At 38.4% G+C, this 27,961-nt stretch overlaps 2 protein-coding genes across 8 annotated transcripts in view; both read left to right on the top strand.

The window, feature by feature from the left end:
* Positions 1-230: 230 nt before the first annotated feature.
* Positions 231-27,852, top strand: SPART (spartin). 7 transcript variants are annotated; one of them, XM_025171010.2, is made up of 9 exons: positions 231-384; positions 5,325-6,143; positions 9,599-9,796; positions 15,288-15,411; positions 17,233-17,427; positions 19,029-19,187; positions 19,281-19,371; positions 22,119-22,211; positions 23,729-23,861. In XM_025171010.2, the coding sequence occupies exons 2-8, from the start codon at positions 5,334-5,336 to the stop codon at positions 22,177-22,179; spliced, it is 1,638 nt and encodes a 545-aa protein (XP_025026778.1). In that variant the 5' UTR covers positions 231-384; positions 5,325-5,333; the 3' UTR covers positions 22,180-22,211; positions 23,729-23,861. The 7 variants fall into 7 exon arrangements, with proteins under 7 accessions (XP_025026778.1, XP_015744705.1, XP_087996862.1 ...); XM_015889219.3 differs by having other exon boundaries at positions 22,119-22,179; positions 23,729-23,854; XM_088140736.1 differs by lacking the exons at positions 22,119-22,211; positions 23,729-23,861 and adding an exon at positions 27,723-27,852.
* Positions 27,786-27,961, top strand: part of CCDC169 (coiled-coil domain containing 169) — a 38,254-nt gene continuing 38,078 nt past the window's right edge. The window contains exon 1 of the mRNA XM_088140738.1: positions 27,786-27,924. The gene's annotated coding sequence lies outside the window, so the exon portion shown is untranslated. The remainder of the gene's footprint in view (positions 27,925-27,961) is intronic.

Genomic DNA, 27,961 nt, shown 5'->3' with positions numbered 1-27,961 from the left:
CCGTTTGGTTTTCAAATGTAAGGAAATAAAGATGAGAGAAGCTGGGAGCCCTTTTTCATAAGGTTTCAAAACCATTACTTTAATGTAACAACCCGGATAATATTTACTCCTTGCAGGAAAAGCCAGTGCGTTCTACAGGAACTACGGTAACTGGCTGGCGGGCGGGCGGGGCTTCAGGCGAGGGGCGGCAGCTCCCCCTGGTGGCCATAAGAGGCTGAAGCGAACCAGAAGCTTCTGGCGGAGGAAAACCTCGTCCGTCAACAGGCGGCTGACGGCAGCCGCTCACGTGACGCGCGTGGGTCGCGGCGGCTCCAACAGCTAAAGCGGCCGCCTTGAAGGGGGCTTGGACAGGTGCTTCTGCAGCGAAGGTCTGGGGAAGTTGGGGTGAGTGAGAGGGGAGGCGGGACGGAGACGGCCGGCGGGAGAAGTGAGAGGATGAGCGTTGGCCCAGGTGAAGGGGGAACTTTTGGGTAGACAGGTACGGGGCTTCCAGCGTTTCGGGAGACGCATCAGCGCTTCGCGACGTGCTCCCGTCCCCGGCCTTTTGGCTCGCCCGGGATGCGATGTCGCACTGCTGGGAGTGACCTCTGGACCGCAGACGGTTGGAGGCCCTGCCGGTCCGTGCAGGCTTGTAGGAAGAATAAGTCTAAAGGTCGAGCCCCGCTAAAACTGGGTCCGGGGTGCGTGGGGTCTGTGGACTTGCGGGGGGTTTTGAATCCGGTTGCTTGGCTGGTAATGCAAGTAGTGGCGTTTAATATTTAATAATGGCGCTGAAGTCTGAAACCTCACTTTCCAGCGTTGAAAGGAGGTTGCGCTGTTCTTTGCCGGTGTGTCAGGACAATTACTTCGGAGCCTGATTCTGTGGGGGTGTTCAGACGATTTCTTTCGGTGGTGGTATTTATGTTCAAACTAGCTGGTTACCAGCTGGTTCCCGCCCGGTTCAGCCGTACTTATTGTCTGGGTAAATTGTGAACAGGACTTCAGAAGTATGCATAACTTCAGACTTAAAGCGGAAAAGTTTAGCTCTTACCAGGACATACTGCATTTCATATTTAATTGTAGGTTTGGCTTTTGTTGAAACTGGGTTAATTGATTTCAGTAAGTCATTATTTGCTTAATCTTAGTTGCTCACTACTGGATTCATGTCCTGGCCAGAGGGTTGGAGTAAATAATCTCTAAGATTCCTTCTAGCTTTTACATTTTATAATTCTCTGAATAAATCAGAATTGGAAGGATTTACACATCTCGGTATTCATAAACTATGGGTCTCAGAAAATATTGTATTTAATATGATGTGTAGAACTGAGCTATAAAAGATATTATAAAAGATCTCATAAACCTAGTTATATGTGAGCCCAGATGTGTGATTCCATCATGGAACATAAGCAAACTGTAACAACCCTATTGATACAACTTGCTAAACCAAAATAAATCACGTTATACCTTAATGTGGTCTGTATGCTAAAACATGCTCTGGCTTTGGCTCAGCAATTTATAAACCATGGTTTCAGGTGTTGTCTGAACACAGGCAGTTCTGCATATGTAGAATTACAACATCTGGGATTTAGGATGGTAGGTACATCACCTGCTCTTGCTCAAGCCATTCCATTTATTGCATGTGGATTCTTATGGACTAGGATACTGATAGCTGAGGCTGAACTTTGTAGCTTGGAATCTGAAGGTAGCTAAATTCCCCATAATCTTATGACTACAATATTTCCTTCAAATGCTTTGCTGATGTTTGCTGTTGCCAGAATGTTGCATTGTGACTGCAGTTCAGGGCAATTTCAGAGGCTCTTTCTGTCCTGAAACACAACAAGCTTACAACTATTATTTCTAGGAAATCTTTTAATTGCATCAGTCATCTCATAACGGGTTTTGAAATAACTCATTTCCTAAGCTCAGAAGGTTTACAAAATGTGTAAGTCAGAATTAAGCCATATGACAATATGTGAAACCAGCTTTTGTGATTTATAAACCAAAATATAGGCTTACATTGACCTCATGGCTACGTGGATCCCTGGAAGCATTGGGTACAATCCCTGGAGAACCCCAGAAGTTTTGGGTTTTAATATAATGGATATGATTGCTCTTCAGTATTGCATATTATTATCTACATTTAATTACACTGGAATATAAATAAAAAAAAATTTTTTTTGGCTCTGCAGAATTTTTTGGAGTGTAGTCCCTCGTCTACCACTCAAAGGCCAAACATGGCCTTCTGTTCAGAAATGCTGCCTGTTCTTATGTTTAGTATATTACCTGAACATAACTAATTGTGATTTATTCAGTTAAAATAATTAAACATGCATTAAACATTTATGTAATTATATTGAATGTTCATACCACCCAATAACAGTAATTCTGCAGGTGGGATGAACAAATGAGATATAGTCATGGATGGTGATTACGATTTTACCTGACCGCAAAAGAATTTAGGCCTAAGATTTAGTGATTCTTGAAATAAGGCTGTAGCCAGTGATAAGGAGATTGCGGACTTTCTTCTGAATAAATGTTGTTCTGTTTAAATTAACCTATGGAGATATTGATAACAATTATTTTTTCTTTTAAAGCCAAATTTTAAAATAGTAAATAATGGTAAAATTACTGCAGGACTATTTAAGTTTAGTCTACAGCTAAGAGGTTTAAATGCCATTTCTCTCTTCAGTGAATGAAGTCAACCTTCCTGCACTTAGAAAACTATCTTATTAGGCATTGCTGTTTTCTGTATAAAGTTAAATGCTTTACTACCTGAGTTCTGTAATTATTTCGGCTGTCTCTGTCACATATTATATAAACCATCCTTAGATGCTATCTAACAGTAAATTTTTGGTGCTGCCTAAGACCTGACCATTTTGGAAGACTATAGTTGTTTTACTTTGACTCAGTTGCAGTTAATGAACATTTCCTTTTCCTTTTAATCAGCAAGGCTAATTTCATATTCGTAATGTATATTTTTGAACTAGACCCATCAGGAAGCTAGAAGTCTTTGTTCCAGATGACAGGCCGTTGAAGCTGATAATTTTCTGTTCACATTGGCAAGGGCTACTGTTAAATAGTCTCCTAGTTTGGGAGTGTTGCTGAAAAAGCAAATGGGCAGATATCCCCAGTTCACAGATAAATAAGAAATAACTTTTCATTTCAGTGCTAACTTAGAATCTTCAAAAACCACATGTTTACATCAGTTTTAACTTTTGTGTGAACTTGTAACCTTATGCCATCTGTAGAATGTTTATGTATCCTCATGGGGTGCTGGTATATCCAACATTGGTTTTTCTGTCATGAAGCCCAGCAGGGGATACTTTAATCCTCCACTTTAGGAAACAGTAAAGAAAAAAAAAAGACAACTTGCTATTATGAGTTCATATGAAGCTTTTTAAGTTAGTGCTAGAGATTTTCCCTTTGGTGGCTCCAGTGATAAACATTATTCCTGCCTAAACAAAGGTAGTCTAAGTTTTTCTCAGCAGAAAAGTTAATACTACTTTCTGTAATGTGAATAAATTAGTATAGTTAATCTTTGTATCAGATATAGTTTTGATTTCCTAAAGCTTTGCTATTGCTATATATTCTATACAGGTAGTCTTTGCTTAACTATGGTAACTGGGACTGGCAACTCTGTTGCTAAGTAATGTGGTCGTAAAGCACGACATCATGTGAGTGTGCCGACTTACGACAGCAGTTGCAGCAGTTTCAGTTGCTGTCGTTAGGCGAGTCCCATGTTGTTGCAGTGTCCTGCAGTCACGTAATCACCATTTGCAACCTCCTGCCGTCTTCCCCATTGACTTTGCTTGTTGGAAGCTGGCAGTGAAGGTTGCAGCTTCTCGCAGTCACGTGATTGCCATTTGCAACTGTTGTAACTACAAGCTAGTTGCTAAGTGTCTGAACTGCAGTTATGACTGGGGATGCTGTGATGGCTGCAACTATGAGGAACGGTCATACGTCCCCTCATTCAGCACTGTCATAACTTCAAATGGTTGTTGAATGAGGACTACCTGTAATTAAATTATTGCTAATTGAATTTTAATAACTTGTAATATCTTCCTACTTGAATAAAATATATTGATAATCAGCTGTTTTCCTTTTTTTGTACAATAAATATATATACTGCACATGTCATTTGTCTAGCTATAGATTTGTTTTTCAAGGAGCTAAGAAGGCAACTATTTTAAATTTGCTGAGGAACTTGGATTTTTCAGGCAATCATTCTGCCATAAATTTTTATGGAACAGAAACAGTTTTTAAAGCTGTCTGTTCTTGCATCAGAGCTTAGCATATGACCATTTTTCAACCTTGCCTGGGCCCAGAAGCTAAGCAGGGCCTAGATAGTAATTTTGATGAGAGACCACCAGGGAATTCCAGGGCTGTTGTAGCCTAAACAGGTAAGTTAAAAGTCCCAGAAGAAGTGAACGGTAATCTACCTCTGTACTGTTGCCAAGAAAACAGCATGTCATGCATCTGGATAGTTTCAAGAGGTGGCTTTACTTGAGAAGGCTGTCACTTCTATATTTCTTGCACCAGGTCATAACTCTCATAAAAACTTTTTAAGTTTTTAAGGTGAATTAGAGATGTGCAACATTGGGAATAAATCAGTGTGGTAAAGCCTGCTCTGGGTTTTGTCAGTAAAATTGATGTCATCTTTCAAGGACCTTGGAGATGTGCCTTGTCTAGGGTTGCTCCTGCCCTTTGGAACAACTTTCCCCCTAAAGTCTGTATGGCCCTGAACCTCTGGTATTTTTGGAAAGCCTTGAAGGTCTGTTTTTCAGAACAGCCTCTGGGACAGTGTAGTTTGTGAACCCATTTGTTGATCTACATTTTATGGTGCATAACTAGTTTTGTTATTTCCCCAGCAATAAGATTTTAGCAAACATTGTTATGTGCATGATTTCTCTTGCATCATTTCTCTTGCCTTGTTGTTGTTTAAATCCTAATTATTTATGCTTTGTAAGCTGCCTAGAGTTGCTGTTGAGACTAAGGAAGCTTATACATTGATTAAATAAATAATGCTGTAGATCAGGAATACAGTACTTACAGCTTTCCAAATGTTGCTGAGTAACTGTTTCCAAATCTGTCACCTTTGATCATGATGGCTGGGTTATTAAATTTGAGCAATATTTGGAAGATTGCAGATTCTCCAGCCTTGAAGACAAGGAAGCCTATTTCACAAAAAGATAATTTGCTATCCTTTTAATTTAAGGTTTTATCTGACATTATAGTTCTTTATATATATGTGTACCTGGTTTCACTTTAACATTTGGATTTAGAAACCTTCTGCTGATGTATTCTCTTCTGTTCAATGTCTCCAGTTAATTTATTCTGTGTTTCAGTGTGCAATAATGGATCAAGGACAAGATTCAGCTATGCAAGAAAATGAAAATGCAAAAGCAATTGAAGATGAGTACAAGAAGGCTTTTGTGTTTGTTAATAAAGCTTTGAATGCAGATGAACTGGGTCAAATAGAAGAAGCAAAGAATTATTACAGGCAGGGGCTTACTCACTTACTCAAAGGAGTTAGCATTCCATCAGAAGGTCTGAAAGGCACCAAGACCCATTCAGTATCTGTTAGGCAAATGCAGCAAAAGATGAAAGAAACTTTAGAAAATGTTAATGCTCGTTTGAGACTTCTAGATGAAAATTCCCAAGCAAATATCACTGCAGTTAGTTCCAATATAGAGATGCCCAAGTTATACCCATCAATTCCATCCAAAGAAAAGACTGAGAGGCCTCCTGTGCCCAGCTCATTGACATCACCCCCTCAGCCACTTGCAAGCGATGGAAATATTGGATCTACAAGCCCAGGGCAAATGGCTGCAGTGAGTCCATCATCTTCAATGACCAATGAAGCACCTCCTGCTTATACTCCAGAGGCCACTGATGGGCACTATACTGTGTCCTATGGGACAGAGTCTGGGGAGTTCTCATCTGTTGGAGAAGATTACTATAGAAAATGCACTCAGCCACCTCCAGTTGAGAATTTTGGAGTAGATGCTGATGAATTAATCCTCATTCCCCATGGTGTGCAGATTTTCTATGTCACCCCTGATGGACAAGTTAGCGCTCCCTCGTATCCTGGATATCTTCGCATTGTAAAGTTTTTGGATACCGATGGTGCAGCAGCTCAGAATCGTCCTCCTGCTTTCCTTCAGGTAATGCCTACTCTGCTTGTACTTTGATCATAGTCTTCCCAAACCATTAGGTAGGATTTCTTGAGGAAGTGCCAGCAGTTGTTGGGAGGCCAAAGATGCTGTACTTGTGCTTTAGGAAATAATTATTTTCAAACTGTGTTCATATGAAGATTTTTTGGAAGTTCCACAATGAGAAGTGTTTCCTAAGGTGTGTTTTTCAAGTAAGGCAGTAATGAAGGCCAACAGGTATGGCCAAAACAAACTCATTGTGCAGGCTGATATGCACCCCTGAGCCCCATATGTGTAAATGAATCCATTGTGAAACTCTTATGTGGAGGTTTATCTTTATCTTGACTTGGTATTAAACCATCATTGATAAATTTGCCCCACTCTCTACTACCTGTGAACATCTTCAGTATTTACGTTGTGCTTTGAACTTCAGTCTTCGTGCAGCATTCTAAGGTATGGCAGTTCTTTGGAAGCCGTGAACAATCTGTTTAGCTAGTTGTAAGTGCTGGATTCAGCTTTCAATGGGCATTGAGAAAATGCTGGAAGGCTGCTGTTCAGGCAGATGTGTCAACTCAAGGACTATCTAATATGACTTGGTGTGAATCAGACCACTATACTATAATCCCAAACCATCTATATACATTTCGCTGGCTTCAGCAAAAACTATTATCATATAATGCTAGCTTCTTATTAAGCCTCTGCAAAGCCTCTTTACACTTTTAAGATAGTCTGTATCAGTTGCATAGAAGGTTAAATATATAATTAAAGAGCTGAAGGGCATACAGTGGTACCTCAGGTCACGAACGCTTCTGTTCACGACCAATTCGGGTCACGAACAGCTCCGTTCGCAAAATTTTGCTTCCGTTCGCGAACGCTGGATTGGGTGACGAACAGGATCCGCGGCCATTTTCCCTCCCGTGACACGTGTTCGTGGCTTCCTGTAGGGAGGGGGACTCTCCCTCCAAACAATAACCACCTCCCCACCCGCCTTCCTGTCCTCCATGCCAGAAGTCACGTTGAGCAAGGTTAGCGTTCTCTCTCTTCGTACTGTATTTTGTTTCATATTTTTGCGGTTTTAAAAAAAAAATACATATGGTTCAGAACGGATTAACCGTAATTACATTGAACCTTATGGGAAAATTTGATTCGGGACGCGACCAAAATCAGTTGGCGACCAAATTCGGAGGGGTCAGAACGGATTAACCGTATTTACATTGAACCTTATGGGAAAATTTGATTCGGTTGGTCGTGACCAGAGTCGCGGAATGAATTAAGTTCATGAACCGAGGTACCACTGTATTTGGGGATAATATCCTCCTGGGTAAGGATGGTTCAGAGAACCTTCTACAGGGACTTGCAGACAAATTTTGCTGGCATCTGTCAGATAAAATTGCTTGGATTCATTCTCAGTTGGATGTTGGCTTTGCTGCAGGTCAGGTGGAGATGCCTAAGGAGGAGTCTTGCCCTGTTATCTGGGAACAGTTTGAACCTGTTGGACCTGAGGAAGTGGACAGGGTCCTTGGGACTGTGAGCTCAGCTCCTTAGATCCCTGCCCCTCCTGGCTGGTTAAAGTGGCCCATGGGGTGTCATGTGAGTGGGTTCTAGTGCTGGTTAATGCATCTTTGAGTGAGAGGGTTGTTCCTTCGCCTCTTAAGGAATGCTTGGATCACCCCCTCCTCAAGAGGCCATCACTAGACCCCACTGTACTGGACAATATCTAATCTCCCCTTTTTGGGGAAGGTGATTGAGGAGGTGGTTGCGCAACATCCTTGGATGAAGTGGATTATCTGGATCCCTTTCGGTCAGGATTCAGGCCTGGGTATGGGACAGAAACAGCATTGGTCATGCTTTTGGATGATCTCTGGTGAGGGTGGGATGGGGGTTGTGCATCCGTCCTTGCCCTACTTGACCTCTCTGTGGCATTCGATACCATTGACCATGGTATCCTTCTGGATCAGCTCAGAGGATTGGGGGTGGACGGCACTATGTAGTGCTAGTTCACCTCCTTCCTCCGGGGGCAGTTCCAGTTGGTGGTTGGGGAGGAAAGATCCCGCTCTCGCCCCCTGTTATGTGGGGTGCCGCAGGGTTTGGTGCTCTCCCCGCTCCTAATTAACATATACATGAGGCCGCTAGGTGAGCTCATCCATTGCCATGGGGTGAGGTATCATAAGTATGCTGATGATACCCAATTATACATCTCTTCCCCTGGCGAATTAAGCAATGCTGTGAATGTCTTATCCCGGTGCCTGAAGGCTGTGAGGGTCTGGTTGGGGAACAACAGGCTTCAACTGAACCCTGGCAAGACTGAGTGGCTTTGGGTTTTGGGGCCTTCTGGTGCTAGGGCTATACCATCTTTGGTACTGAATGGGGTTGCACTGCCCCAGACAGACCCTGTGCGCAGTCTGGGGGTCCTCATGGATTCTCAACTCCTGCTCAAAGAGCAGGTGGCAGTCATGGCTAGGAGGGCCTTTGCACAGCTTTGTTTTGTGTGCCTGTTGTGCCCATTCCTAGATCAGAGGGACCTACTCACTGTCACTCATGCCCCAGTCACCTCCCATTTGGATTTCTGTAATGCGCTCTACATGGGGCGGCCCTTGAAGAGTATCCAGAAGCTTCAGCTAGTGCAAAATGCAGCAGCACAGGTAGTTATTTTATTTTATTTTTATTTATGTGTGCCCCTAGAGTGGTACCTGTTACACCTCTGCTCCGTGAGCTGCATTGGTTGCCAGTTTTCTTCCGGGTCCAATTCAAGGTGCTGATTTTGATCTTTAAAGCCCTTCATGGCATGGGACTGGGTTACCTGAGGGATCACTTCTCCCTGATTATATCTGCCTGTCCCATCAGGTCTGGAAGAGAAGGCATGCTGTGGGTCCTGTCTGCCAGAGAATTATATTTGGGGGGGTCCCAGGAGGCGGCCCTTCTCTGCCGTGGTGCCCGCCTTGTGGAATCTTCTCCCCCTAGAAGTGAGATTAGCTCCATCACTCTTAATGTTCTGCAAGTCCTTCAAGACCTGGCTATGTGAACAGGCCTGGGGGTCCCAGGGGACCGGGGAGATTTTGTGATTAATTTTATCCCCTCCTATTTTGTGTGCTTTTATAGTTTTTTATTTGTAATAGTTTTTATGTATTTATTCTTTTTAATTGTTGTACGCTGCCTAGAGTCACTTTGTGTGAGTCGGGCAGCTATATAAATACAATAAATAAATAAAAATATCCTGGATGCAGTGAGGCATAATTGTAACAATTTAAGTACTTTGGGAGCATTTCATACACTGAAAGCTGTACATGTATAGTTCTGAAAATATCCTTGCAAATATAATTCCTGGTCTCCTTCAACAGAGACCTACCAAAATATTAAACAACAGCCTTGAAACTATCAGCATTGTTTATTACATTGATTCTTTAATTAAACAATGAACGTTTTTATATTCATTAAAAACTTAATCCATTTGGCTTTCTATGTTCCAGGTTTGTGACTGGCTATATCCTCTTATGTGCAGCCAGTCACCTGTTCTCTCATGCAGCTCTGGAGTCTACATGTTCCCCGACATGATGTCACAGGTATCCGGATCCTATGTAGGAGTAGTGTTGTCTTCAGAACTTCCAATTGCTTACCGAGAACTATTTGAAGATCTGCTAAAACAGATGACTGACCTTAGAATACAGGTAAATGCTTGCCTCGTGCAATTGTTCCACAGAAGAACTTTAAACAGTGCACTAGAATTTCTTTTCATAGCACTCAGCATACATGTTGTTGGACAGGTGTCTCTGTATATCTCAGTTGTCTAGTGGCCCAGTTGACAAGAACATGACAAAGGGATTTCTAAATTGTGGAAGAATATTGGATCTATTCTATAATTTGACATTGTTTTTAATCTACTGCAGTTTTTTTATTATTGTTTTTTTTACTGATTTCTGTTACAGGGTTTATTAGCCTAAGTGATGAGTAAGCCACTAGAAGTGTAGATTATGCATTTTTACATAATTCAATTATTTTTCTTTTCCTCCTCCCCAACCCAAAAAACCCTCTTCAGATAGGTACTGGTAGATACTACTACAATAAATATGATGGGAATAGTTGTCCAATTGATCATAACAGAGCAAAGATTAAGCAAAATCCACTGCAAATATTTTTAAAAAATCTTTTTAAACCAGACATTTCTAGACAAGATTATGAAAGTATAACTTATTAATCCATTCATGAAGTGAAAGGAAAATTATTAGAAGTGTTAGGGTGGTAGAAAATCCAGCTGATGGCAAATGGAAGAGATAGTCTTCCAATATGTATATAAAAGGAGATCATTAATAGTGATTTTAACTTTATTGCAATGCACCATTGGTGAAAATGGTAAACTTGAAATATAAAACCACATTCTCCTTTTTGGTTATAGTCATTTGGAAATCCATTGTTTAATAGTAAACAACAATTGGTTTAATTACAGTTTATTTTTTTACTTCACTCTTTAACTTTTACTTGATTATTAGTCACCCTAGGTATTATTCTGGTCATAAAATCTGAATTTTTCTTGTTCTCATAGTATGCAAACAAGTTGATCTTTATTAATGTATGAATTCACTTGCATGCATCTCATTTAAAAAGGATAATTTTATATGGCGATAGTATGCTGTTACTGTGGAAGAATGCAGAACGGATTCTTTGTTGAGCCTTCAAACTGTTAATATCCTTGATATGGTACTGCAGGCTCCAAGGTCCCGTGAGGGAGTAGGGTTTCCATCAGGATGCCAAAGATCTTACAAAGAGCTTTTTGAGGATATATTAAAACAGAAATCAGATCTTGGAACTAAGGTAAACTTGGGGGCTATGATTTAATGATGATGGCAAAGTTTTACAAATTGCCTTTGTTTTGCAATATGCAACATTTACTTATTGTACAATATGTATGTCACCAAAAAGTTATTTTGTGAGCCAACTCTGTTGAACCAATAAATATTAGATATATCTAAAAGAAAATTGGGGATTTGGAGAATGGTGGTTTGGCAATCTGTGTAAGTTTGCCATGTTTAAAAAAATATATGCAATTAGAAAAGATGTCTAAGATAGTTGAACTTCAACAACAATGGAATACTTAGAAGAGTTGAACGATGGAAATTATGAGATGGACCTAAATTGCTAGTAAGAATTCAGTAGAGACACTTTCAGTGAATATAGATCCAAACTAGATCTAACTCTAAATATTAGAATACAGTTTATGGAGAGGTGGCACTATTAATATTGACTGGTAAAATATTTTGTACAATATGTGAACCCAATCATAAAAACATTTTTTAACCTTGATTTGTTGAATAAGTCAGTTGCCAAGATCACAGGGTATGCTAAGCTATAAATCATGTATGGTTTGTCATGATATGTGAACTGAGCTCATCAGCCCTTGTTCTTCTACAGTACATAATACTGTAATCTTCTCAGACCTATCAGGGAAGTTTTATGCCTGCATTCTCTTCCATCCTCCACTGTTTGGTTATGGATTAGGAGCCTAGTTCACACATTGTGTTACTTTTAAATGTAGCTTGTTTATTTTTAGTTTAACATGTTTCTTAAACTGGTTTCCTGAAATGTTCATATTTAAAAACCACTTAGAAAATGGATTAGCAGTTCTGTTTTGACAAAAACGGGATAGTTCTAGAAAAATGTCCACTTTTATGTTTTTAAAAATGATCTTGTAATTATTAGCCATTAACAATCCTGGTCAGATGGCTCAATTTTCAAAATGTTTATTAAATAAAGATTCAATATAATATACTTTTTCAGTTACTGTAATGTTTATAAAATAAAAAAGACAATATTTTGACTGATCCTATAAATTCTGAATGACCAACTAATAAAATGTTTTTAAAATACAATAAATATACCTTTTCAGCTGTACCTATATGGCATAATTAAATGTTGGTCTGGCTTACCCAATATCTGTTTCTGTTTCAAAGTAATTCATTTAGTGAATTTATAGAGGATTAATCATTAATATACATTACTTGCTTATGTTTGGGTCCTGTTGTTCCCTAAAGGCCATTTTTAACCAATAAGTATATATGCTAAACAGTGATAATCCCTAGAGAAGGATGCCAACCCAGCATCATTAAGTAGCCATATTCTGTGAACATTCAAATATTTAATGAATGTGCAAAATAAGTTTTCTATATAGAATTTGCATTGTGATGTATAATGTTTTCTTGAGGAGAAATAATGCCAAAATAATGTAGCATCTCTGGAGAGTTAATTAATTATAGCAGTGATAATGGTTCCATACTATCTCACATTCAGTATATTCAATGCCTAAATAATTTGTCTTGAAATGAATTTGCCCAGACATTTTTATTATTGAAGTCTAATTCTTAATCCAAAATGTACAGCTGATAATTGCTTTGACAAAAAGAGCCATCTAACTATCACATGATTGTATTTGTTCTATTTGTGGTTGTGCCAGTGTGAGAAAAACCCAGAATAAATAGAATGAATGCTTTATTTTTTTTGTGAAGGCAAAACACATAGAAGCTCATTCACCCTTCTTATTCTTGCTCCTGGGGGGGGGGGGGTGTGTGGAAACCAGAATTTCATCTTCCAGTTGTGGACAGTTGAACAAAGACTTGCAGTTTTAAGGACAAATAAGAGCATAAATAAAATAACAGTGGGCTTTCTCCTTACACTGAAATACTTTCTATATAACCTTTCTATTCTACATAACTAAGAAAGTATAAGTAAATGTAAAGGAATTAGTAAACGCATATACAGTCAGGTCCAGAAATATTGGGACATCGACACAATTCTAACATCTTTGGCTCTGTACACCACCACAATGGATTTGGAATGAAACAAACACAATGTGCCTTAACTGCAGACTGTCAGCTTTAATTTGAGGGTATGTACATCCAACTCAGGTGAACGGTGTAGGAATTACAACAGTTTGCATATGTGCCTCCCACTTGTTAAGGGACCAAAAGTAATGGGACAATTGGCTTCTCAGCTGTTCCATGGCCAGGTGTGTGATATTCCCTCAGTACCCCAATTACAGTGTGCAGATAAAAGGCCCAGAGTTCATTTCAAGTGTGCTATGTGCATTTGGAATCTGTTGCTGTGAACTCTCAAGATGAGATCCAAAGAGCTGTCACTGTCAGTGAAGCAAGCCATCATTAGGCTGAAGAAACAAAACAAACCCATCAGAGAGATAGCAAGAACATTAGGCGTGGCCAAAACAACTGTTTGGAACATTCTCAAAAAGAAGGAACGCACCGGTGAGCTCAGCAACACCAAAAGACCCGGGAGACAACGGAAAACAACTGTGGTGGATGACCGAAGAATCCTTTCCCTGGTGAAGAAAACACCCTTCACAACAGTTGGCCAGATCAAGAACACTCTCCAGGAGGTAGGTGTATGTGTGTCAAAGTCAACAATCAAAAGAAGACTTCACCAGAGTGAATACAGAGGGTTCACCACAAGATGTAAACCATTGGTGAGCCTCAAAAACAGGAAGGCCAGATTAGAGTTTGCCAAACGGCATCTAAAAAAGCCATCACAGTTCTGGAACAACATCCTATGGACAGATGAGACCAAGATCAACTTGTACCAGAGTGATAGGAAGAGTATGGAGAAGGAAAGGAACTGCTCATGATCCTAAGCATACCACCTCATCAATGAAGCATGGTGGTGGTAGTGTCATGGCGTGGGCATGTATGGCTGCCAATGGAACTGGTTCTCTTGTATTTATTGATGATGTGACTGCTGACAAAAGCAGCAGGATGAATCCTGCATTGTTTCGGGCAATATTATCTGCTCACATTCAGCCAAATGCTGCAGAACTCATTGGACGGCACTTCACAGTACAGATGGACAATGACCCAAAGCATACTGCAAAAGCAACCAAAGAGTTTTTGAAGGGACAGAAGTGGAATGTTATGCAATGGCCAAGTCAATCACCTGACCTGAATCCCATTGAGCATGCATTTCACTTGCTGAAGACAAAACTGAAGGGAAAAATGCCCCAAGAACAAGCAGGAACTGAAGACAGTTGCAGTAGAGGCCTGGCAGAGCATCACCAGGGATGAAACCCAGCGTCTGGTGATGCCTATGCGTTCCAGGCTTCAGGCTGTGATTGACTCCAACGGATTTGCAACCAAGTATTAAAAAGGGAAAGTTTGATTTATGATTATTATTCTGTCCCATTACTTTTGGTCCCTTAACAAGTGGGAGGCACATATGCAAACTGTTGTAATTCCTACACCGTTCACCTGAGTTGGATGTACATACCCTCAAATTAAAGCTGACAGTCTGCAGTTAAAGCACATTGTGTTTGTTTCATTCCAAATCCATCGTGGTGGTGTATAGAGCCAAAGATGTTAGAATTGTGTTGATGTCCCAATATTTCTGGACCTGACTGTAAGATATACTTTGTACATTTTAGAAGCTCTCACTTCAAACTAATTATAACAAAAATGGAGAGTAAGTGGACCTCCAGAGGTTATTGAACTGGAACTTCAAACAGCCCTTCCCATTGACCATGTTGAATGAGGTTGCTTGGAATTATCCTTCAATGACATAGGCAGGACCATAGGTTCTTCACTTAGGGCAATCAGGCCAAAATAGGTAGTAACAGGTAACTGAGTAGCTTTCCAAATCAAGGCTCCTAGAGAGTATCTCTTTGTGTAGAATGACCTTCCCTGATTTGGTGATTATCAGATGTATTGGGACTTGAATTTCAGAATGCTATGTTGATATTGATTCTAACAGTGAACATATTATATAAAAATATTCTAAATAAAATTGCTGATCATGATAATTTAGAATTATGTGATCAAGGATGCAGTCGCACAATGTAGCTGTCTGGCAACTCTGAGAAACATTACTTTTTGAAGAATATATAAGCATGTTATCTGTGAGAAGATTTCAAAGTCTGTAAACTATATCAAAGTATAATGATAATGAAATTATTAGGGGGAAGATTTTTTAAGTCTGTAAGCCTGTGATGCAATACATTGTCAAATTTGGTAGTATTCTAAAATGTGTAATTTTACATATTGCAAATCAGAAAACTTTATGGTCACAATGTAAATTCTCTGTAAGATAACATGATCTGTAGCTAATTTAATATATAATTATTTTGCTTTGGTTTTTGGTTTTTTGTGGATACTTATTTCATGCTGTTAGCCTGCTGAGGCTTCAAGTGATGTGGTCAACCTTGGTCAGACTGTACGTATTCAGCCAGGACCTGAAGACCAGGACCGAGAATTACCTGACTGGAGTGAGAAAATAGCTCATGGCATCTTATCAGGTACTCTCAGACTTGGAAATAAACATCAGCCTTCAGATACTATATGTTGCAAATTTCCAAGTATGGCCAGTGCATCTGTACAGTACTGGGTTGAGTAAGTCTGCATTGATGCTTAGCTTAATCTCTTGTGCTATTATGCATATATATATATGTGTGTGTGTGTGTTACCTAAAACCATAATAGCTAATAAACAATTGAACGCATCCAATTTTTAGTAAACCCATGTTATATTCCTATAAAAAGAAATTCCAGCCAAGCATGATTTGTGTTCATTATTCTATTAGATGCAAAGATGGTTAAAATAATCAATAGATATGTTTAAAAAAATTGAATAGTTGGCTTCCAGGTTTTCACTTCAGTCCCATCTTGTCGGTGGAAATATCATTTGAGAGTAAGATTTATTTTAATAGATTTGTAACCATTAGTTGTATTGCAACCTGCTTCTTTAGCTGCTTACAGGTTTGGCTGAAGAAAAATTAATGTGTAGTATGAACACCTTCCCTAAAAATTCTCTTGGGCTAATTTTCATGAGCTGAAACTCAAGTTTGATTCTAACATACCAGTGTGGCTCTGAGGCAGGAAGAAAGTTAGCATAGTTAGCATAGGTAGTCCTCCCTTAACGTCCATTTGTTTAGCAGCCATTTGACAACACTGAACAGAGGGACTTTTGACCAGTCCTTGAAGTTTTGGCTGTTGCAGTGCCCCTGTGGTCACATGAACAAAATTCAGGCCCACCCACATTTATGACTGCCTTTTGGCCACCCGCCTACCTGCTGCCACCAGCTGCCCCCACTGCCCGGCCCTGCCCTCTGTTGCGCCCGCTCTAGCGTGCGCCACTACTGTGCTGACTTCTTTCGTGCCAGTACAGCTGGAGCATCTCTTGTGCCCCACCCAGGGCCTCCACATGCCAACCAGCTAGAAGACCCCTTCTTTTGCATGACAGGCTTCTTTTGTGAATAAAGGCCCTGGCTGATGTGCAAGAGAAGCCCTGGCTGCACCAGTGTGAAAGAAGGTGGTATGAAAGAAGGCCCAAACTGGTACAGTAGTGGCATGTGGTGCAGTGGTGGGGGCAGCTGGCAGCAGTGGGTAGGCAGGTGGCCAAAAGGACAGAGATGGGGAGGTAGTCAAGTGGGGGGATTTCAAGAGGAGACAGTGGAGGCAATCTCTTACCTTACTGAGGCTCAGGGCTGGGACGGACCAAGCCGGAAATGGCTTGGATCAGAGTGAGTCCTCGCCTAACAACCGCTGGGATTTGGTTAGTAACAGCAACAGGGACTGCCGGAATTGCCATTGCTAAGTCATGCAGACATGTGACATTGCACTTTATGACTGCATCGCTTACAATGGAAATTCCGGGCCCAATTACCGCCATTAACTGAGGACTACCTGTACTGGTGCAATTCTTATTTTAAAATTTGCATATTAAAATGTTTACAAATGGGTAGTAAAAGTTCTTTTTAAAAGATTACAAGTAAGCCAAAATAATTCCCTGACAGATCAATGACTAAAAACCAAGTGTAATCTAAAACAAGATCTTTATCTAGAAGATGCTCAATTCTGTCAGATCTCTAGGAATTGCTGGTGCAGAAATTATACAACACGACTTAGAAACAATCCTATGCCTGTTTTCATTTTGCAGAGAGATTTCTTGAGTGACCTTGTGACCATGACATTTGGGGATGGAGGAGGCTATATGGATCTCTCAAATATAGTATTTGAATAATAAAAGCTTTGATTTGAGTTAAGAGGAACAAAATGCTGTCCTAAGGGCTAATTCTTGATAATGCTACTGCATAAATATTGTTTGATGTTTTCATAAAGGAGCATCCTGGTTGAGCTGGGGTCTAGTCAAAGGAGCAGAATACACTGGAAAAGCCATCCATAAAGGAGCCTCTAAATTAAGAGAACACATTCAGCCAGAAGAAAAACCTTTGGAGGTCAGCCCAACTGTAGCAAAGGGACTACATGTAGCAAGGCAAGCTACAGGGGGAGCGGTCAAAGTCAGTCAGTTCTTGGGTAAGACACGGAAATCCAATTTCCTTGGAAAAGTCATGAGTTGTTTAGCATGGTTTATATGTTTCTTATGCTTTATAGTTTCATATTTTTTGTCCTTAACTATTTATAAATATTAAGAAAAAAATTTAAAGAGTTGAGCGCATTGGACCATAGGTCTTCTATACCTCCATCAAGTGACTATCATGTGAGCTTCCACTGATAAACTAGACATTTTTAATCTCATTACTAATTGTTTCAAACCATTTTATGCTTCATGTTTATAACCATTATGTTGCTTACAAACATACCACTAAGCATATTTTAGCACATGTTCATTCTTTTCTTCTCCTCAAATGAATGTTGTAATCAGGTACTCCACAATTTCTTTGCATCAGCCTTACGAGGTCAGCTGTGAGAGATTGTGATTATCCAATGAGCTCCATGGCTAAGAAGAATATAATTTGAAGGGGTTGGCATATCCAACAGTTGGCTTAATCATGTCATAAAGATCTGGCTCACATAGTTCAATAAGCTATAATGTGATGTGCCTTGGGGGTGGTATTTGGAAAAAGTGCAAAATTTCCATTAGCTTGAAGGCAGCATTCTGAGTGCTGCAATGCAAATAGTAGGTAGGTCCAGGCCCCCAGTTTTGGGGGGTGTTCTTAGAGAGTGAAATAGAGCTTAAGCTTCTGCTAATTTGCTCTTTAACCCATCAATATTAAAAAAAAACAAAAAACCCAGACACACTATTTAGTCCTACCCAGTCTGGAGGGCTTTATGGGCCTCAAAAGAAGTGCTGACAGGGTCCACTTTTTGCACCCTTGCTTTATGGCTTACTGAAGTTTATATATTTGGTCAGCTGTGACTTTTGACCAAACCATGACTAACAAAAGCATAGCTTAATGTGATGGGGAAACCCATCTATTATATGGTAAAATCTTGACAGCAATTTTTAAGTAATTTGCTCTATTTACAGAAGTGCTAAGCTTCAGTGTAGCCTCCAGTAATCCATGATTTATCATCTAAGAAAACTTGCCCTCAAATTGTTGTAGTCCAGATTATATTATGTTGACTAATATATGTTCCTTTGCCTGGTGGTCTCCAGGTGTATTGAACTTCAACTCCTATAATTCATAATCAGTGCATCCCTTGGTAGAAGTTGAAGTCCATCTGGTTTATAAGTAGCTCTGACCCTATAAGTAATTCAAATAATTGAGTCTACTTTGACTGTGAGTTGGTCTTGTCATCAACTACTTGAACAAATATGATCTCTGTATGTAATGAAGCTTGGGAAACTACAGTGGTTTAAAATCAAACTGTTAAATCTAATCTGCAGCTAGGCTTTTATTTATTTAAAATATTTATAATTCACTTTTCTGCTTAAAATGCCTTTTTAAGATAGTTGCCTTTCAGAAGCCTTAGTAATCTGGGTTGCATTATGAATCAATGGGGATAAATATCTGCTGAAATGTCACCGTTTCTGTTGCTGCTTCTGTTGAATAAAAACATTGAAAGAAATGGCACTGAACCTAAATATGTTTATAAGGCTTGACTGAACACAATACTGAATGGATCAAGTATGTATCGAAAAATGTCAATTTCAGTAGTGCTTTCTCTTTTAGTTGAAGGTGTTTGTTCCATAGCAAGTTGTGTTGGAAGAGAGTTAGCCCCTCATGTGAAGAAACATGGAAGCAAGCTGGTTCCAGAATCCCTTAAGAAAGACAAAGATGGAAAATCAACTTTGGATGGTGCTCTAGTTGTAGCAGCAAGTGGAGTTCAAGGTAACAAAATTAACATGGCTCTCTGTCAATGCATTTTAACTTAATTTTTTATATATTAGTTATCTTCTGGTTCTAAGAAGTTTATTTCTGCAGGGTTTTCGACAATATGGCAAGGTTTGGAATGTGCTGCAAAATGCATTGCTAAAAGTGTGTCTAAAGAGACAGTTCAGACTGTCAAGTACAAGTAAGTTATTTTTTTTCCCTGTTCTGTGATAAATGATATATGAATGTTAGGGAATTACGACTGTATAAAAATGCTTTGTTTCTATTGAACTTTAATTACCCATGATGGTGGTGCCATGTATTTAAAAATATAGTTTTCCCAATTATATACAAATAATAAGTAAAAAGGCTTTGTTGCTGAAGAAGCTTTCTGTTTAGTAGTCCTGTCCCCAAATACCACTTTTCTCCTATGCCAGAAATATCATGAACTGAAACAAAAATCCTTCAGTAGAGCCTCTCTATGTAATACACTGTAGATAAAGGGAGAATTTAGTCTCCATGCCTTTTTATTTAAAATTGGACCCCCCAGCCCTTTTCTATATCATTAAAAGTATTTTTAGTTATAACCATGATGCTACCTATCATGTAAAAGTCATGAAGACAGAACAGGTAACATCTAGTATTACACTGTGTTCTCTGTGTAAACTGTTTCCATGCTGAAAATATTTCCCTTCTTTGTTTGGTTTTCCCCATCACAAATGGGGATTACTACCAGCCATATTCCTTTTGAATATTGAATGTATATCAAATCTATAGAGGAAAATGAATGTGTGTGTGTTTATATGCTTACATGTTTATATGCTTTGACTACATATATTAATTTCCTTAATTTCTAAAAGAGATGCAAAAATGTTAGCAATAGCTGATGTTTTTTTAATTGAGCTTCTCACAAGTGGTAGTAATTCATGAAATAGATATCTCTGGTAACTAAAGAATGGCCTGAAAAGAGATGTTGTACAAAACATTAAGTCAAGCTTCTGAACAGCCATTATCACAGCTTTCAGACTCCATCAAATCTTATGTTTGGTTGATAAGAGTTTGTGTCATGTGATGAGGCAAAAAAGTTATAAACTGGGGCAGGAGGGCTCCCTTTGAAGGTATATTATGCCAAATTTTTAATTGTAAGCCACCCAGAGTCACCCTCTGGGGAGATGGGTGGCATATAAATTTAATAATTAATAAATAAATAAAAATTATTAAGCTCTATGTTATGTGCTGAAGTTTAAAAGTTTTTTTGGGCTGATCAAAAAGCAGAGTAGGCAAAACAAATACGCAGTCTTAGCCAAATTATAAAATAAGGGAACTCTAATGGTGTCCATTAATTATATATAATAGGAAAAAAATTGATAACATAAAAAAAGCAATTGTGCAGGAATCCCCAATCCTTTTGGCTCATGTGTGACCAGCATTTTGAGACCATATGGAATAAAATAGCGGTCACAATGAATGCAGTTGAAAACACTGGTTTACCGGATGGCCAATTGGTGAGGTTGTTGTTGCCACCTTTTCTAGCCCCCTAAGATGCTGCCCCCAAAAATGTCTGACTCATGTAAAATTTAAGTGCAGGCTTGCAAAACAAGATGATTCTAAGACAAGAGCTGCTTCATAGCATACCAGCTTCCTTCTTAATTCTAGTTAAAATTAACTAAACAGCAGAGGGGACAGGGTCATGATGGGTGCTGAGAGAGTTTCTGTGGACACAGTGATGATGCCCATGAATTGCACATTGGGAATAAAAAGAAGAGAGGTAAACTGAACCTGAAAGACAGCTGGAAATACTAAATGAAAACATATGGGACTAAAAGAAAACAAATGAGGATAGAGTTCTTGAGAGAGGCTTACATCTTTAGTTCTGTGGTGGAAAACTCATCAAAGAAATCCTAGCAGTTGGAGAGGATCCAGCAATCATTTATTATTTCCAAGGCCAGCAGGCTACAATGAGTCACTGGTCTCTTGCACTCATTGTCAACAGCAAAGACTTCAAGGTTACATGGTTCTTATATAGGATGTTGATCAAAGAGGGTTTGAGCATGTACGCATATTTAACAGATCCCAAATGAATAGGAGAAATTGCTTTACAACTGATAAGCAAGTGAGATAACAAGGAGACACTACAGCATTATCCTTTGAAGAGTAGAGTTGCTGCATTGATGTACAAGCATACCAAATTTTCACTATTATTCAACAAGCTGACTCTGAAGAAGGACTAGTGATAAGAGTGTGGTTGATCCAGCATTCCTGACCATGTTTCTATTCTGTGAGAAACATAAATTCTGTAGTAATTTGGAATAATTGAAAATGTCAAAGGAAGTACAGTAGTCCTTGTTTAGTGACTGCCTCATTTAGTAACTGTTTGCAATTATGACGGTGATGAAAAAGTAACTTTGCAACCAATCCTCACATTTACAACCTTCGCAACCCTGTAAAGCAAAGGAAAGCTGAAGTAAGATCATAAAATTGTGATGTTTCACTTAGTGATCACTTTGCTTAATGACCAAGTTGCCGGTCCCTAAACAAGGACTACCTGCAAAGGCAACAAGTAAGTTATGGCACGAATATTAAAGAAATACACCATATAGAATATACAATAGCTAAAATATATATTGCTGATAGAATCTTTTATTTCCTCCACAGTACAGTGGATTTTTTTAAAAGTATAGACTTAAGAGTGTTTTCCAAACTTGCTGTCTTTCTTCTGGGTTGAAGACAATTTTTAAAAATGTTTGTAATTGACATGATAGTAAAGTTGAGATAATTGAAACAGTTACATTTGAAAATGCTATTTAATAAACTTGAGCTTCCAAAGTCCATTAAATTTGTGCTGTATCCTCTTGGGCCAAAATAACTGTATAGCCCAAAAGCATTTCTTGAGGGGGAAAAAAAAGCTAAATAATGTTATATTCATGTTAATTTTTGTTTTTATTTTAGATGTAAAAATAGCAAAAATGGAGATGAGACTTCAGTGGTCATTAGGAGTGAAAAGCAATAAGTAACTTGCAGTTATCTACAGCAATTGTTTTGGTAATCTTCTAAGTATTCACACCTTCTCAATGAAATGTATGAGCAATTCTTTTGGAATAGAGAGCCACATGAAACATTTCTTTCATGCAAGAAAACTATGGCTTCCTTTTTTTAATTAACTGGCATACAATATGACTAGTGTCCATATTTTATGCCTTTGATCTTAGACTAGATTAGTCTGTTGATTATTTAAAATACTTGTGTTAATTTTAGTTTCTTTTGCTTGTTTTTATCATAAATTTTAAACATTTACTTTCTCTATCCACACATATTAAATATAAATATTTTAATTTATGCAAACTTCTACCCACTAAAGTGCAATATACAGTTTTGAGACGGTGTGAATATGCTTACCTTGGCTGTACTTGAATTATAATGTTGGTGTTAATGGCTCATTTCAAGGTGAAATTAATACAAGGAATGATTTGCTATCTAATTAAGCTGATTAAATTTGCTTTGGACAACAAGAAGAAGGCTTAAGTGCTATCCCTAAGAAGGGAATATTGTCTTTAACTCCAATCCACTCTTTTCCATTTAGTTTTAAAATGTGTTCTGAAGAAGTTAGTTGGGACTTGGATGTGTAAACCAGATTAGTGTTGTGTATGAACCCAACTATGACTTAATGCAATATGCAAACCTAACTTAATCTTCCATGATGAATCCAAGAAGGTAAAGGTATTTTTCTAGTGCATGATCATTGTTGTAGATCAATAAACATTGCCTGCAGTGATTGGAGAGAATTAAATGAGATTATACAGCAAATAATTGAAAAACAAAAATTCATAATAACAAAGGAATTGGATCCAGTATGAATCTGAATTGTAATAGCTGTATTGTATACCTAGAGTGTTGATTAATTTAAGAAACTCTTATTTTTCACAGTACTACTTTTAAAAAAATCCTTTAATTAATGTCCTTGAAACTTTAAAATTCATTTTCATAAAGCATTTGTTATGTCTAACAGCTTTAACAAAAATCCCACATCTAATTTAACTTCATTTTTCTGAAGGGAACAAAGTTTTTCATCAGCTGCCTGTATAAGCAAAAACTTGGGAATTGTATTTAAGACCATGTTTGTGTAACATTTAAGGCCATGATTTGCTTTAACTACTATTCAATAAGCCAACTAACTGGATTCATATATTAAGCCGTAAATCATGATTTATAAACAGCAGTTTCTGATTCACAGAGCATGTGCCAAAATCAAATAAACCACATCATGCTGTAGCATTAAGTGTTAATGAGACCACCAAGTAAAACAGTTTCCTGAAGCAAGGAAATAGAAGTAATTAATTAAAAATGGGATGCATTAGCACCTCTGGTGAAAAAAAAATTAATTTTTCTTTTCTACTTTCAAAAGATTTCAAGAGGCTAATCAAGCCAGTTCCTATATTCTTGAGCATAGAGTTTTCAATTAATGATGAGCAATGTGTGGCGTATGGGAATATGCATAAAGCAGCTTTCCTTAATTGTACTGTACTAAAAAATAAGTCTTCCATATTCCTTCTTACTTTAAGGTACGGAGATGATGCTGGCCATGCTACGAATAATGCTGTGAGTTCTGTCGTCAATGTTGGCATGACAGCTTTTAATATTGACAATATTGGAATCAAAGCTATAGTCAAGAAAACTGCAAAGGAAACAGGCCATGCAGTCCTGGATGAGTATAAGATTACAGGAAATGAAGAAAATAAAGCTATAGAAAAAAGAGAAAAAATGGATGAACTCTAAATCTGTGCAAATGAATTGCCAAAAGCCTTAATATATGCTTAAATGAAATGAACTAACAGATTTGGTATTTTTATAATCTTAAACTATCTGAACTTAATTTATCAAACTTGAAGATTAACCTCTTCTAAAAAGTATTTCTGTTCTCATAACTCTAGTATTGCAGCCTCTCCCAGTCCAATGCTTTCCATGTGTGAAACCAACCTCTAGCTAACATGGTTAAACTTGAAGGTCAGGACATCTGGAGGGCACCAGGTTGAAGAAAGGCAATTTAAATGAAAACTGAATTTGCAGTAGCATTTAACTCGTACAAGAAAACGCAACTGCTTTTTAAGATGTAAAATGGAATACTGGAATTTAGTTTGATATATACTGTTTTAATAATTCTACTTTTTGTCTGAATTTTGTTTCAGTAGTTACTGAAACTGTACTGTTTGATTAGGGAGCATACATGTTTGAACTTTATTACACAAACAACTGATTAAGCTAACAAATTCCTGGTAAGCTAGTAAAATCAGTTCCAATTCTACAGAAACCAAAGATTAATATTGTCACTATTAATAATAGTGATAATAGTTTAAACCAGCTTTATGGACTCCTAAACTTAATTGGAATAGATGGCAAAATTCTTGACTACTTTTGTTGGCAAAATTTGATGTTAATGTAATTGAATTCTGTGAAAACAGACTTCTGTTCAAAAAAATAAGGGTTTATTTAATGGTGAAGAAAAAGCTTTATACTTATATTTATTGTAAGATCATTTATTATAAAATGTTTTGAGAAGTCTGTATTATTCAGAAGTATATCCTGATGTCTTGTAAGATAATGAAATTCATTTTATGTTAGACATTTACATTTGCTTCTCTTTATCTAATATGAAAAAGCAGTTGCTATTAATGTAGAATCTTCCAGCTCTTAGTGGTTGCTTCTGACTTTGAAATTGAACTTAATAGTGCTGATCAATTGTATAGCAAGAATATAGCACATCCACTGGTTAAGGAGCTAAGCACTTGAAATGACTTATGAATTTAAAATTATAAATAAACTTAAGATGCATATTTTTGTTACCTGTATTTTTATTTAAATACACCTACTCGTTTAGCAACTGAGTTCCATTCCAACAATCAGGTCATTAAGCAACATAGTAGCTAAATGAACGCATGACAGAGAGAAAGATAGTGGGAAGGTCACTGGTTGTTGCTGTCTCATTCAGATAAAGTGGTTTGTATAGCTTTGCCAGCATTACTCTCCAGCATGTGTTGTTGTCAGGCGCACAAAATTTGGTCGCAAATGTGTACATTGATTGCAAAATTTAATTGTTGTTTATTGCAGTTGTATTTGCGAATAGTTACTAACTGAGGTCCCTAAACAAGGAGTGGGTGTAGACAAATGAGTGATTATAAGTTGAAAGGCAGTATGATTCCTATTAAGTTGTTCTTGCAGATTTAAAAAAAATGGAGCAAAAGCAATGAATATGTGCAAAGTATAAGTGCAAAATAGCAATAACCTTTGTGTTTTCAATTTGAAAAACATATTGCTCCAAATAGTGATCTTTAACAACTATTATACATTTTAGCATTAGATAAAAATATGTAAGAAAATCAGGTATCAGATGACTGGAATTGGAACTGTTCTTATGCTTGTTTAATGTCTTCACTGTCAAGACAGCTAAAGAAAGCAACACTTCTCTGCTTTTCTTTACACCAGGCTGGTGGGCAAGAATATGCTTTAATATAGCCAAATGATCTGAATTCAGAAGTCCATCTTATTTCATAAGGAAGGAATGGCTATTGCTGTCCCGTACTGTCTGCTCACACCTTCCTTTCCTGAGCTTATCAATTCAATTTCAATCAATTTATTATGGTCATAGACCAGTACAAGCAGAGTGCTCTATGAATATATATAAATCTATCTTAATAGATAATAAATGAAATAAAATGTAAGACAAAGTTAAAATACATTTATAAAACATCCTAACTAGCATCTATGAGTGAGGTCCAGGATGCAGTCTATATTTAAATTATAAAGAAGACACTAAAGTTATATAAAGTATAATAACATCTAAAATTACAAAAAAGTAAAATCTAAAATTTAAATGAATTAGTTATATAGAATGCATCTGGCTAGCAGAAAATTGGTCCATCAGGGTCTAGCGGATCTTCCGTGTTGCTGCACAAAACCTAGCCACGTGTGCTGTAACAAAAGGCAGTTCGACTATGAGAAACATCCGGACATAAGCTGAATCTGGGAGACCAAGATACCTACTAGTCAGAGCTAGGATGAATCTCATTCAAATGAAACATTCCATAGTTTCCACCTCTCTGAAATCACAGGGGCAAAGCCTTTCAGCCAATGGTACTTTTTAATATTTACCATCCAATACTGCAGAGGAGAGTGCATGACATCGGGCAAGAGAGAAAGCTTTCTGATGGCTGGGTGTTTCTAGCTGTGTAAGGTAGCTGGCAGTAATGACATATCTGTTGCATACTGGTGACAGGAAGGCTGGGGCCTTCCCTAGATCTGCTTGCCCTCTGTATCCTTTATCCTTTGCTTCAGGGTTTTGCCTGATCATATTTCATCTTAAGAACCGAGGAGCGAGATAGCCTAGATCTAAACGTTTAGATTCAGCAGCCTTGATCCATGTGGATTGACAATTGTCCTGGAGAATTAATGGTGCTAGGCCTTGAGGATAAAAGTTAAGCTCTTAACCAAAGGTTTATAGAAGCCAGACACACTTTTGACTCAATTTTTATCACACCTGTCTCCAGTTGTAAATGTGTGTTGGAGACACAATCTGGAGAGCTGCTCTGATGAACTGAGATTACATCCTCTCCGAGGAGGTGAAACAAGTAGCTGGGGGGGCCAACCAAAGTCCCATTTAGGAGCTGGGCTAATGGGTTAGCCTGAAAGAGCTTAAGTGCAGCTGGAACATCATATCAGCCCTTGGAGTGGGAAAATTTGAGGTTGACATTGGCAGATCTTCGTCCAGTAGCAGCAGCAGCATTCACAGTGGGCTTTCCTTGAGCCAATGGCATGCATGACTACTCCTTAAAGCAAGTCATTTGTTCTATGGCCATTAATGCTCCATGGACGGAGCTTTGGCCTTTTGGCAAATGCCATAATCTTGGTTTTCTGATAGTTTATTTCCAGATGATCATTGTTGCAGTATTGGATCAGAGTTCTCAGAGCTCTTTTAAGACCTACTGGTGTTCTGGAAAGAGCTACAGCATCATCTGCATAAAGCAGCTGGGCCATGCTGGGATCCCTAGTTTAGGGAGATGGACATTTGGATTGTTTAGGCATCTCACCCACCATTGATATAAAAACTGAAAAGCAGGGGGGCCAAAATGCACCCATGTTTTACCCCCTTTTGAGTTTTAACCAGCTTTGAGGGAAACCCTTGCATATTGCACCTGACCTTAAGAGTCATATTAGTGCATAGGGCTCAGATTAAAGAGAGCAGCTTACGGTCAATTGATGAGACTTCCAGCTTCTCCCATAATTTGGTCCTGGATACAAAATCAAAGGCGGCCTTAAAGTCTGTAAAGGCAGCGTACAATGATATCACATTGTTGAATATTTTTCAGTCAAGCACTGTAGGACCAAACATGAATTGATGCCATTACCTTCTCTAAAATTGGCCTGCTCTTCTGCTATCAGATTTTCCTCATCCAGCCAGTCCTTAAGTTTATCATGGAGGTGCTTAGCATAAAATTTGATGATTATGTTAAGCAGGCTAATTGGCCTGTAGTTATCAGGGTCCTCTTTTTTCCCTTCTTAAAGATTGGAACTATAATTGCCAGCCCCCAGTCCTCGAGGACACATCTGGCAGTATCAATATAGGTGAAGAGTGAAGCCAGGAGTGGAGCCCACAACTCTATGTTATTCTTCCATACTTCTGGGGAAAATGCTCCAGGAGCCTTTCCCCTCCTGGGTTGGCCAATAAGGGACTTGATTTCAGACACAGATATTGGAAGACACTCAGGTAAGTCCTCCATCTTTTGTACTGGGGACTCACTGGA

This window comes from Python bivittatus, unplaced genomic scaffold, assembly GCF_059951505.1.
Source record: "Python bivittatus isolate LINGU-HERP-01145 unplaced genomic scaffold, Pbiv_v1 ctg000340_np1212, whole genome shotgun sequence".
Taxonomy (NCBI): domain Eukaryota; kingdom Metazoa; phylum Chordata; class Lepidosauria; order Squamata; family Pythonidae; genus Python; species Python bivittatus.
The sequence above is the reverse complement of the archived record's forward strand: the minus strand, read 5'-3'. Positions and strand labels throughout refer to the sequence as shown.